The sequence below is a fragment of the Ursus maritimus genome, unplaced genomic scaffold, assembly GCF_017311325.1.
Source record: "Ursus maritimus isolate PB19 unplaced genomic scaffold, ASM1731132v1 scaffold_13, whole genome shotgun sequence".
NCBI classification, from domain to species: domain Eukaryota; kingdom Metazoa; phylum Chordata; class Mammalia; order Carnivora; family Ursidae; genus Ursus; species Ursus maritimus.
Genome location: NW_024423675.1, coordinates 56192981 through 56205699, shown reverse-complemented (window position 1 = coordinate 56205699; position 12719 = coordinate 56192981). Strand labels below are relative to the sequence as shown.

The 12719-nt window shown below is 38.5% G+C and overlaps 1 protein-coding gene across 5 annotated transcripts in view; it reads left to right on the top strand.

Moving 5' to 3' along the window:
* Window positions 1-12719, top strand: part of SYNE1 (spectrin repeat containing nuclear envelope protein 1) — a 442550-nt gene that overhangs the window by 390264 nt on the left and 39567 nt on the right. For 4 of the 5 annotated variants that reach the window (XM_040627972.1, XM_040627969.1, XM_040627970.1 and 1 more), the window contains one exon: window positions 9500-9662. In XM_040627972.1, coding sequence (XP_040483906.1) covers window positions 9500-9662 — 163 coding nt within the window. Of the gene's footprint in view, window positions 1-5279; window positions 5391-9497; window positions 9663-12719 lie in introns of those variants that run through there. The other variant, XM_040627973.1, reaches the window with a different exon arrangement.

The window sequence follows — 12719 nt, the reverse complement described above, 5'->3', positions numbered from 1 at the left end:
CTCACTTCTCGGTCTGTGATAACCAAATCTTAGTTCAGAAGGACGAACCAAAGCTCTTTGGGCTATAAATACCCTTCTTAGGGAGGCCGCCCAGTTGGTAAACACCCTTGGATTTTTTTGGTTAGATTATGACTCACGGGTTGGCTTGCATTGCCATGTAATCCAGCTAAACTAGTTAGTATTCTTTCCTAATCTTTAGTGGCTCAATGGTATGGAATATGGGGGATACACTGTGTGTCAAAGATGTTTCAAATTGAAGTTAATATAGTTTATTCATAAGAAGCTAGCTTAAGTGTATGCCCAGCCGTTAACCAACATTACATCAAATGAGTTAGGTGCTTTCTCCTTGAAATCATGTTTATTTATAACTTTTCTGTTGTTCAAGTGAGGATTTTCTAGATGTTACTTATTTTTCCAAAGACACATTAGTAAAGTTTGAATCAATTAAATATTTTTGGATATGCATACTTTGCACTATAGTCACTAAAACACTCATATGTTTCTACTTTAGTAGAGTCTCATCGTACACAGATGTAGACTTTTGTAGGTGTATTGTCCGTTTCTGATTGCCTCATGCCAATGTATACTAGATGACTTGTTGACCATTCACTTGGTCTTGCCCCAGTCTCTTTGAAGCCCCTCCTAAATGATACTCGGCCATCACATTTATTTTCCATTTCCTTGTTTATCAGAACTTCAAGAATACACACACTAGATGACCTTCCCCCACACCCATCTTCAATTATGAGCTGCCAGCTCAAATATCAAGTTTCTATGGGTCAGTTCCATTCACCACTCTTCCCTCTTCCAACTTTTTTCACACTGACTATTAAGGCAGAACACACCTTAGTCGTGCCTTTTGATATTTCTGTGTTGTTTTGGTGCCCTTGTGGGAATGGAGAGGTTATTTTTGAAGATCATATTTTCAGGTGAACAGTTTTCCAGCTAACAGAAACAGGAAAAAGAAAAGAAAGAAAAAGATTTACTGATAATAAACCTATTGCATACAAATAGGATACATAACTTTGAGCCAACTTCCTATGACTAGTGGATTAGTTCAGACCATTCTGAGTACAAAATGTGTTTTGCACTGAATTTTTAAACTGTCGCTAAGAATTGTCAGCTTTTCAGGGCAACAAAATTTGCTTAGTTATTTTTAAGTCTCAGTGGGTAATACTCTAGTATCCTGTCCATACTTTCTAGACCTGCTCAGTTTATTATAGCAATCATTAGCTACCTGTGGCTATTTAAATTAACTGAAATGGGATGCAATTAAATTACAGTTTAATTTTAATTACAGTCAGTTGTGCTAGTCACATTTCCAGGGCTTAATAACCGAATGAGGATAATGGCTACTTTATTGGGCACTGGGGATACAGAACATTTTCTTCATCCCAGAAAGTTCTGTTGGTCAATACTGGCCAAGACAATTGGCCAAAGCATTTCTGAGCCCTTGACTTTTCCTTAAGAGTCAACATAAGAAACAGTCATTGGTGTACTTTAATTTAAACTGTCTGCTAGGATTTTGGCTCTCATTTTGTCTGTGAACCCTATGAAAAAACCCGCATAGTAGTTTTTCTGGAGCTCAGGATAACAGGAACTCTGTCATTTAACATTAGTTGTTCAGTGTTGGGTGTTTTGGTTTTTTTTTTTTTTTTTGGTTTTTTTCTTTTTTTTTTTTTAAAGATTTTATTTATTTGACAGAGAGCACAAGCAGGGGGAGCTGCAGGCAGAGGGAGAGGGAGAAGCAGGCTCTCTGCTGAGCAGAGAGCCCAGTGTGGGGCTCAATGCCAGGACCCCGGGATCATGGCCTGAGCCGAAATCAGACACTTAACTGACTGAGCCACCCAGGCGCCCCATTCAGTGCTTTTTGTAACAGAGAGTGTTTTATTGAACATTTCTCATTTGGGTATCTAGGAAGGTCAGACTCAAGTTATGTGCTCTGTTGTAATGTTTTTTTAAAAAATTAACTGTACTCTCTAACATAAGGATATTCCTCTTCCCTGTATCAAACCTAGATCCCCGTCACTGAAACGAAAGTACACTTTAGTTATTTGGTACTTTTTTTTCCATAACAGCTTTATTGAGGTATAATTCACATACCATGCTACTCATCTGTCACAAGTATACAATTTAGTGATTTTTAGCATATTTATAGACCTGTGTATCCATGACCACAATCAATTTTAAAACATTGTCATCACCCCCAAATAAAAGCCTTAGTCATCTTCTTCCCCTCCTATTCTGGACATATACATGGATTCATACAATATGTGGTCCTTTGTGGCTGCTTGCTTTTCAACTGTGTTTTTATTATAATTCCCTTAAACACTATATAGAGGTAGAGTAAAAACAAATATAATTTAAAAAAATTACTGAATGTCTCCTGTGCATGAAGTACTGTGGATGTTGCTACAGGGCAGAGATTGGCAAACTTTTTGCACAAGACTATCTAGTTAATATTTTTGGCTTTGTGGGCCAAGTGGTCCCTGTGGAAAGCCCTCCACCATATCGCAAAAGCAGCCTTGGACAGTACGGAAACAGAAAAATGCAGCTGGGTTCCAATAACATTTTCTTATCAAGACAGGTGGCCAGCCATAGTTTGCTGACCCCGGATCTAGAGAATGTAAAAGATGAAAGAGAAAATGGTGCCTAACCAAGTAAGGGTACGAAGCAGGTATACACAGGACTCACCTCAGGCCTTCCTCCTTCCGTTCACACTCACATCTGCCTGCTCACTCTCCTGCCCCCCTCTGGCCTGGCCAGCTCCTAACTGTTCTTCATGTTCTTTCTTTTCTTTGGATTGGGTGAGATTCTTCTTACCTTCTCAGTAGGCTTTCTGTCCTCTCCTTCATAGAATTTCCCTGGGCTGTAATAAGTATCTTGTGTGATCAGTCGTTTACAGTTTCTTCTCTCTGCTACACTGTAAGCATATCCGTAGTGAAGCCAGAACCCAACATAGCTCTTTGCACATAATGGTCACTCCAGTATTCATTGCGCTTCTCCAGTCTAAGACATAGGATGCAAAGTGCCACACGTACAGATAAGAATAAAGTGGAGCATTTATTCTGCCTGAATCATCGCATTGTTCTGCTTTGCCTACACTGTGATGTTAGGCAAGTTCCTTACCTTCTCAGTACCTCAATTACCACAGGTGTAAAAAGTTAGTAGGAGGACTAAGTGAGATAGTACCCGTAGACCACTTAGCAGAGCACTCAGCAAACGGCAGTTCTCAGCCCAGAGGGTGCTTCAAGGCTGTGTAGGTAAACCGCATTCGCAGCTCAAGGCAGGCGTTGTGAAATTGGAGCAGCTACCCTTAGAAGGGGTTTCGGTCTAACAGGAGTTCCACCCACACTAGAGGAAGAAGTGAGCTTGATTCTTGGAGTTTGTGGCTAGCATTACCTCCCGGTGGTCAATTCGGAAAACTCTGGCCAGGATCAGGAATGTACTGATGCAGCAAGCGTGCAAACAGCACAGAACAAATCAAGAGTCCCGAGTTTAGTCCACCGTGTTCGGCCTGTGTGACCTAGGGCTTACTGCATAAGCTTTCTGAGCCCTCGCTTCCTCATTTTTAAAATATTCATTAAAGGAACTGCCATAGCTCCAAAGGGACAATGCAGGGGGAAGGACCATGTATACGGGAAATGCCACATGTGGTAATCTTGTTCTTTTAGAGAGCTACAGAGTATCCCATAGTTTTAATACACCATGATTTATCCGATATTTTCCCCAGTAATGGACGTTGATATTGTTACCATTTTTTGACCTTAAAGTAACTGTGTCTTTAGAGCCTTGCTTTATGCTTTGTTTGTTGCAGTAAATATATTGTCGTTATGATAATGAGCATGGGGAAAAAATTTGAACCCATGAAGAAAACTAAATAAAGTAAAAAGGATTTGAACTAGGAAAATAATGACAGTACAAGGTTGCAAAGATCTCAAGTTTTCAAAAGTGTTAGTCATAATCAAGAAAAAAATAAATTTGCCTACTGTTATGGAATCATGACCAGTATATTCCTTTAACCAAAGCTTATATGTTTATCTTCCTGATTGTTGAAAATAATATATTAGAGGAATGATTGTTTTATAAAGAATTCACAATAAGATACCTTTAAATAGTAGGATTTGAAAAAGAATTTTATTTATAAGCTTTCCAGAGTCTATCACTTATGTACAATATAGGTTTGTTGGTTTTAAAAAGAAAATATGTTTCTGTTTTAAGAAAAATTGTCTCACACAACCAGATCCAAATACTTTATTTTACAGCTCATCATATAGGGCTTTTAAAAAGAACTTAGCAAATATTATTTATTTATTTATTTATTTATTTATTTATTTATTTATTTATAGTCTATTTGTGTGTATGTATATCTCGATCCAAAAAGGACTTAAAGTAGTCAGCATTCATCACATCTTATGCCAGTAATTAATAATTTTTGAGCTTATTTTCTTTAAAAGCTTAAATTGTGACATTAATATAGATACAGTACAGAAAATTTGAAACTCTTCAAATTCACAAAAGAAAGTTATTTCAATCCCACCAAGCAAATGAACAGATACCTTATTTATTATTATCTTAAAGTGAACATGTTACTTTTGTCACTTTACATCATTATTTTTAAAAGGACAAAGGTTTTGAATATGTAAGGGAAGAATAATATTTCTTCAGTTACTTTTCTTGTTTAAATAGTCTCTTCAAAAGTGAAGACCAGAAAAGACCACTTTTCTACAGGATATCTTTTCCATCCCACCTTCCCAAAAAACCCCTAAAACTCCTACTTACACCATTTAGCTGGCATTTCAAACAGAAGGAAAAAAAAAAAAAGTTGCTCTTTTTTGCTACCACAACTTGCTGTACTTGTAGAGGTTTCCTTTGTTTGCATTTGGGTGATTTATCTTTTTCAAAAATCCTTTCCGACTTAACAAACAGTCCACAAGAAGAGTTGCCTGTCCTTCCAGAATGGCAGAGTGTCTGCAGCCAGCCTTATTTTTGATATCCTTCTTTCTTTAGAAAGCCTCCCCCTCCTTGCAGATTACACTGAGCCTTTTCCCCTTCTTACACTCGTGGCCTACATTCCAGGAGATCAGGCTTGGCACATGTTAATGAATGTAGGTTTTATTTAGAAACATGACCACTTGTCACTGCTCAGTGTCATATTATCAGGCAGAGACCTAACAACATTTGTTTGGAGTGAGCATTTTCATACTTCCATACGCAGACAAGGGGAAACTTTCATCCCCACGCAGGATTTAGCTTTTGCTCTGCAGACCTAACTTTTGCAAGTTGGAAGCTTCATGGTGGTGGCAGAAGATCTGTGTGCCCCGAGGATGGCGGAGGACGGCTGTGTGGATGCAGATCTCCCAGAATGTAACTGCGATGTCACAAGGCAGGCATCTCCTTGAGTTTCTTCCATTGTGCATAGCTTTCATGTTACGTGGGCTTCATAGGATAGATGCTGAATCTTTAACCCGTGATTGTTTTTGCCAGCGTGAAGTGGAGATGATTTGGTGTTAGGAGCTCGTTGGCCATGGACTCCCAAGAGTTCTTTGTCGGTTTGTTTTCTTGTCCCCCTACTGGGCATGCGGAGTTGGAGGGAAAGGTTAATGGACTTGGTTATGGCTTGGTATTCCAGTTGTCTCTGGACTGTATGCGTCATACAAGGGAAATGCTACAGTAGAGAGCCTGAGACACAGGAAAGAGACCCAGTAAGAAGATCCAGTTGGTCCATCATCTGCTATTTAAAGGGTGGGCTCCTGATAAAACTGAAATTTAGCCTTAGCCAGTTCACAGCTTTATAACAGAAAGCTTTCCCTTTATTAAGTTAAAATCTGCTTATAGTACAGGGGCCTGGAGGGTTGTGTGTATGAGAAAAAGTTGGTTCTGTTTAGGTTTGTCAGTAAGTTTTGGTCACTGACTAGTAAAAAGGTTTTAAAACATGTGCAAAATGTAAAAATTTCTGTCTAAAATAGTAATTTTGTGCATCATGCAAGTGTTTATTTCATGATTTTTTTTCAGTTAGAACAACATTATATTAGGAATTTTAACTTCACTTTTAAAAATATTACTCTTGTACCGTAAAATTCCCCCAAATAAATTCCTATTGGTGATAGGATTTACTAATGGTAACTTTTGGTACCATTTAGAATGTGAATTTTTTTGTTTTGGTTTATGGATTTACTAAATTAGTTTGAAGGAAAGTAGTGATATACACATGTAGTATATATGTGTATATAGCTATTCATCCAACTGGATTTAGTAGTAGAATCCTTCTCAGGAAGGTTTAGTCCCATGAGCCACACTGGACTGTGAGGAAACCCATCGGCTACAGGGACTTACAGATGTACGAGATTTGCTAAACTTACCCAGACTTGTGACATCTGCAAACATCCATTTTGAATTATAATCCTGGATGCTACCAAAAAGAATGTTGCTCAAACTTCTTACAATGATAGATAGATAGATAAAAAATATTGTGACACTTTACCCAAGGATTTCCTTTAAAGAAATAATGGAAAAAATATGGGACATTTCTCTTACAAAAAAAAAAAAAAAAAAAGAATGATCTGTGTCCTGCAAATATCAAGTTTCATAAGTTCAAGGAAGATGTTTGGGGCTGTACTACCCATTTCCCCTCAGCTCACATCTGCTCCCCTCAACACACACACACACACACACACACACACACACACACAGTGCATTTTGCTATTTGTACTCAAATACATGTTTTAAAAAATAAGAAAGGAAAACCACTTAAATGTTCACCCCCATTGACTTTACTAAGATTTACACATTCATTTGAAAGAGGAACTTGTCCCTAATGGACTATATGAACAAGCATTTCCATGTCACGATGCCCTTGACATATTACACACTAACTGCTCTGACTATTGGAACCCATTCAATACACAAGATTACTAATCTTGTAAATTATTTGACTAGTGTAGACAATATCCAGTGGAACAGTGTTTACTCACATTCTTTTGTGCCTCAGCTCTTTTGATCATTTTTGTAAGTGAATTTTGAACCAAGAAAATGAATACATTTTAGTACTTGACAGACCATTTGCAAATGTTGGACTTAAGGGAAAAATTTAATTATACATTTAATATCAACTAAATTAAAAATAAAATATGCTAACTAAATAAAAGTATTTTACTTAGAATACTAATTATTTATGTTTATCAGGCATTTAAGTAGTGCCCAACTTTGTGCCGAGCACTGAGGGTAGCATTGCAGGGGAAGGGGAAAACCAAAAGTAGAAATTCACAGTTCCAGTTTCCCAGGGAATTTAACATGGGAAGAGGAACTTGTGCATAAATAATATCAGGGAGTTAAAATAAGGGAAAGCAGGAAGCAAGCACTGCATGAAGTGTATTTCCAATCTCTAGCTCCACACCAAACCCTGATGATATTGTGAAGTTGCTATAAAATCCCATCCCAAAGCGTCGTCAGCATTCAGATCTGAAGACAGGAAGCTGGTCATGTGGGAGAGCTTCCCAAAAGGACTTTCTTACAGAGGTAAAACCAGGACAGACATTTCAGTACAATAAGCCATTCTGTAGTCCTGTTCCCGTGTGTTTATTGATGGTAGACTGTCCTTTCAGCCTGGGCCACTAAAGCAAGATGGCCAGGGCCGTGTCAAATTCCAAGCCCATGCCATGGTCCTTGATAAAATGTGCACCCAGAGCTTTCCACCCAGTAGCCATTCTAAAACTGCTATTCAGTGCATTTTGTCTTATATATGAGGAAAATGTGAGTAGGTTGTATGTAACTGGTCTCAGAATTATTGTTCAAGGCCAATACCTTGAAGTGTCCTGGGGGCAGGGTATGATTTGTACTTACAAAGCTAATTAGAAAAGTCTCACCTTGAATGGAATTATGAGTACACATGTTTTTGGTTTCCTATGAATAGAATATGTTGTGGAATATGAACATAATTTTTTAAACACACTTTTTTTTTTCAAAACAATATAAGGTAACGCACCCAAGAGTTCCTTTACGAACAGAAAATGTTAGTCAAGCGTAGGTATTCTTATACCTGAGTGGACTTCCACTTGAACCTCACTTCAGACTTACTCACTCGAAATCATACCTGATCCTATCATTCCTTGGCTGACGCATCTTGGCAAAGTTCCTGTTTATCTTTAAACTGCACACAAAGCCATTGTCATGTCACTGCAGGACCTGTATAATCTTACTGCAGTCTGTCCATCCGTCTTGCCTCAGCACAACTGCAACTCTCTTCTCCTTCTCTTCCCCACCCTCCCACCCCCTGCCCCCCTGACATTATGACACAGTGCCTTCACAATCTCTGCTTTTCTTTTCTGTGTTTCATAGGCTAGAAATGTTCAGATTGGCTTATATCCACCTTTCAAGACACAGCTCTAATGTTACTTCTTCATTTCCCCTTTCAGCAAAGTCTAAGCTCCTCAGTGACAGGGATAAAACATCAGTCCTCACTGTATTTCTGTCTCCTAGTGCCATGTCTGCCTAGCAGCATAGATGTTTGTAGAAGGAATACAGACATGAGCAACTGGGGAATGAATGAGTGAATGATTACTAGAAGTGGCCAGACAGAATTGATCACTCCTTATTTATTAGCCAGAGACTTTGTTCATTTCTTTAGTTTAGTTCTTACCACACTGTGTTATATTTCATTGTGTACATGTCCAGATTTCCAGTCAGATTGTACATTTCATTAAGAAAGTAATCAAGCTTTGTTTATTTTGTCTTCCCAGCATCTGACACATAGGACGTCCACAGATGATTGTTAGATAAGTGGCAATCTTAAGCAATTGGGTTTTTACTCTTTCCTGGAAAGAATGGGAAAACATTAAAAAAAAAACCCATGCTATGTAACAAATACTGTACTGAACTAGGCTTTGCAGGTGAAGACAGGCTGGTGGTCAGCCACTGGCAGCCCAATGGATCCTTAGTTACCTTTAATGTCGTCCAGCACGAAATGCTTATGATCACTCACTGTTAGTTCATCTTATGCATGCTTTCTTCTTTTCACTGAGTTTCTGCCACAGGAGTGCTGAAATATATCCCATCGGGGCTGGAGGAATCAGAGCTGTGAACTCATAATCTGTTTGGTAACGATCCATTAGAAATGTTCATTTTTTTCTCCCAGGTATTCTTCATATGAGTATAAATTACATTATGTGTGGAAATAACAAGTTTTATGACACCATGAGGCTTCTGTCACTGTTATATCATTATAACTATGTTGAGCATCATCATAGCTGATATTTATTCAATGTTTCCCACGGACCCTGCATTATTCAACTCATTCAAATCTCACAGATACTCTTCCTTTACTTTCATTTTGTAGGTGAGGAAACAGAGACACAGGAAGGGTGCACAATTTGCCCAAAACCACATAGCCACTAAGTGGCTGAGCTAGGCTGGACTTCGGCTCTAGGCAACTTGGCTTTAGACCCAGTGCTCACTTTTGCCCACAACGGAAACTTGAGTGAAGTCTCTCCTCTGCCCACAGGGTTAAGAAGCTGAAGGAGACCCTGGTCGCCGTACAGCAGCTGGATAAGAACATGAGCAGCCTGAGGACGTGGCTGGCTCACATCGAGTCTGAGCTGGCCAAGCCGATAGTCTATGATTCCTGTGACTCAGATGAAATACAGAAGAAGCTCACTGAGCAGCAGGTAAAACTTAAAATAACTAAAAGAAGTAAGTCGGCTCTTGAACATCTGTGCTCCTGGCCAGGATACAGACGCAGATGTGAGATGGTGAATCGAGATGGAACATCAGCAGAAAGCTAGGCAGGATTGCTGAGAAAGAGGAGGCTTGGGCAGTGCCGGTGTTTGGGGGCAAACAGATCCCATGTCACCCAGGAGTTGAGTCTAGAAGATATGCTCTCATAGGTTTAATGTCATTGGTCCACCAAGAAGACATCCTCAGTTGCTTGAACCTTAGTGATGTGTCCATAACAGTGCTGATGTTTTGTTTATTTCTTTGTGGGTCATGAGCCCACTACTACGTACATAGAAAAGAGCCTTTCTTTTTTCTGCATGTAGTGTTTGAAGAAAGATTATGGTGTATTCTTAGAGTTTTTACAGTCTAAAACAATTTTGTTTCGCAAGAAGTGCTGCATGATCTGCAGACCGCACACGGTAATTTTACCTTCATTTCTGTAGCAAAGACAGCGCATCATCCTGGCATACAATACACTACCCAAAAAAGAGTGACCATGAAAAATGCATACAAAAAGGATTTTTTACATCCTATTCCCTTCCTTATTTTTACTAAGTGTAGCAGACTCCAGTGGTTAGTAGTAAATGCCATAAATCCCCCATAAGAAGTGTTGCTACTCCATGCCCTTAGATTGTCCTTGAAGACTGTCCACACTCTGGTTACTTCCATTGCATTTAGGCCATGATAGCCAAGTTGCTTAACTTAAAAATACTACAAACTATAAACAGACCTATTTATGAAATCTTATGAAATAATTTATATACTAACTTTATTTTACAAACTATTTAAACCAATGCAAATAGATATTAAAATGCAGTTTTTTGATATTTGGATTATTTCAATGGCATTTCTTCTTTAAAAAAATTGTTAGCAGGACATTTTTCCATTTTTGTAAGATAAAAGCCCTGTGATGGATTCTCTCATGTTTGAAATTCTGATAATTGAGCTGTTGGGGTTATGGTTGGCCTCCAGCTCCCTGAATACTCCTGGAGAACATGGTAAAATGTCTACCGGTGAGAAGTGGTTACAAACAGTTAAAATCCTAATAGCTGGTATTGTAATTTAGCAAATGTAAGAAAATCGAAACAGTATCTAATTAAATATGGCAAATTGATCATATGCATCTATAGCCTTACCTACTTCTAAACCCCAATAAAATGATAGGAAAGGAGAAAAAAGGTCAAAACCCACAATGGCCAAGAGACCGGGAAAGAAGATGTAGAGATGACAGACATCCATCAGAGTCTTAGAAGACAGGAAGGGATAGATGAATAGTAACTGGTGTTGGCAGAATGGAGAATAGAAAGCTGACTCATGCCACAGAATTCCAAGAAGGCTCAGGGAGTGGAAAGAGCAAGTCTGTAGGGCTTCAAAATGGAAGATGGCTTGAAAATCTGAAGAAGGAGTAGTTTGACTGGCAGATTCCCCCTATTCCCAGCTAGCCAGACAACTCTGCCTCATTCACTCCAGCGGAAGACCAGAGGATTACTCTCTGGAGGAGGCAAACCCAGAGGGACTTTGGGTTTGGGGCCACAGGGCACCATTGGTGCTGGAGCCACTATATGAAAAATAGAGAGATTAAATGAAATGCTCTGTACCAGATAGTATGACTCCCACCCCACTCCCCCATGTCTCTAGCTAGCCTTATATCACAGCCAGGATCCATGCAAGAGTTTTAAAATCCAATTCAGTTATTCCATAAAAGTCTCCCACAAAAAAATAAAGAAAATAGAGAGGAAGAAATTGTCAGTGTAGTAATGTAAAAAAAATTCCCCAAACTGAAAAATACATAGAGTTGACCCTTGAACAATACAGGTTTGAACTCTGTGGGTCCACTTATATGTGGATTTTTTATGCAACAAAACATGCAGTACTGTAGGTTATTTTCCCTTCCTTATGATTTTCTTTTCTGTAGCTCACTTTATTGTAATAATACATATATAATACATATAACCTACAAAATATTTGTTACTGGATTATTTATGTTTTTGATAAGGCTTCTTCTGGTCAGCAGTTGGCTATTAGTATTTAAGTTTTGGGGGAGTCAAATGTTATATGCAGATTTTCAACTGTGTGGGGGGTTGGTGACCGAAAACCCCACTTTGTTCATGGGTCAGTTGTACTTCTAGAGCACAAGTCCTACAAATGCCCAGGAAAATTAAAAACAAAGCAAAGCCATTATAAAATTTCAGAACATGGGAGACAAAGAGAAGATCTTGAAGGTTTCCAAGGTGAAAAAGTCTGATTTCTCTAAAATAATAGTGGAAGCTAAAAGATAATGACACAATGCCTTCAAAAAGCTGAGAAGATTATTTATAATTTAGGACACTGTACCTGCCATTTAATATATAAAATACTTACCTCCTATGCATACAATCTCAGGAAGCTAATGAAAGATAGACTGCATATACTACAATGAGAAGAAAAATAATATTCAACATGAGAGAGAAGCAAATTCCCAGAATGGATGGTGAGGGAACATCCCAGATGCAGCCTGGAGCAACCCTGTTCAGATTGGAGTAGGGAGCTGGGTGCTCTGGGAGGGATGTCTCCAAGGAGTAAGACAGTCGAACTTGATTACCTGATGGGCTTAACCATACTGGAAGGAGGTTTATTAGCTCCATAGAGAGAGGATAGAAGCTAGGAATATTCATGTTTTAGAGAGGGAGAGAGCTACTGATTCCATATAACAGAAAAAATTATATAATAGAAGAAATCTAACCATAGCATATTTGTTGCTCAGATATGAAAGATACTAAGTAGCCATATTAAATTACCACAATTATGCAAACAATCATTATGACTCCAGCTATACAATGTGCTGAAGCAGTAACTGGAGCCACGTGAGTCAGGTAGAAGTTTATTCCGTCTCTACTATAGAAGTATAGATAATGTCTAAAATTTAAAAATCAAAACTAGCAACATAAACATGCCACTTAGAAATACAGAAGTTAAAACCAGTAGACAGAGCTACGAGAGGTGGAAATTGTTATTTCTGGAAAATGAGA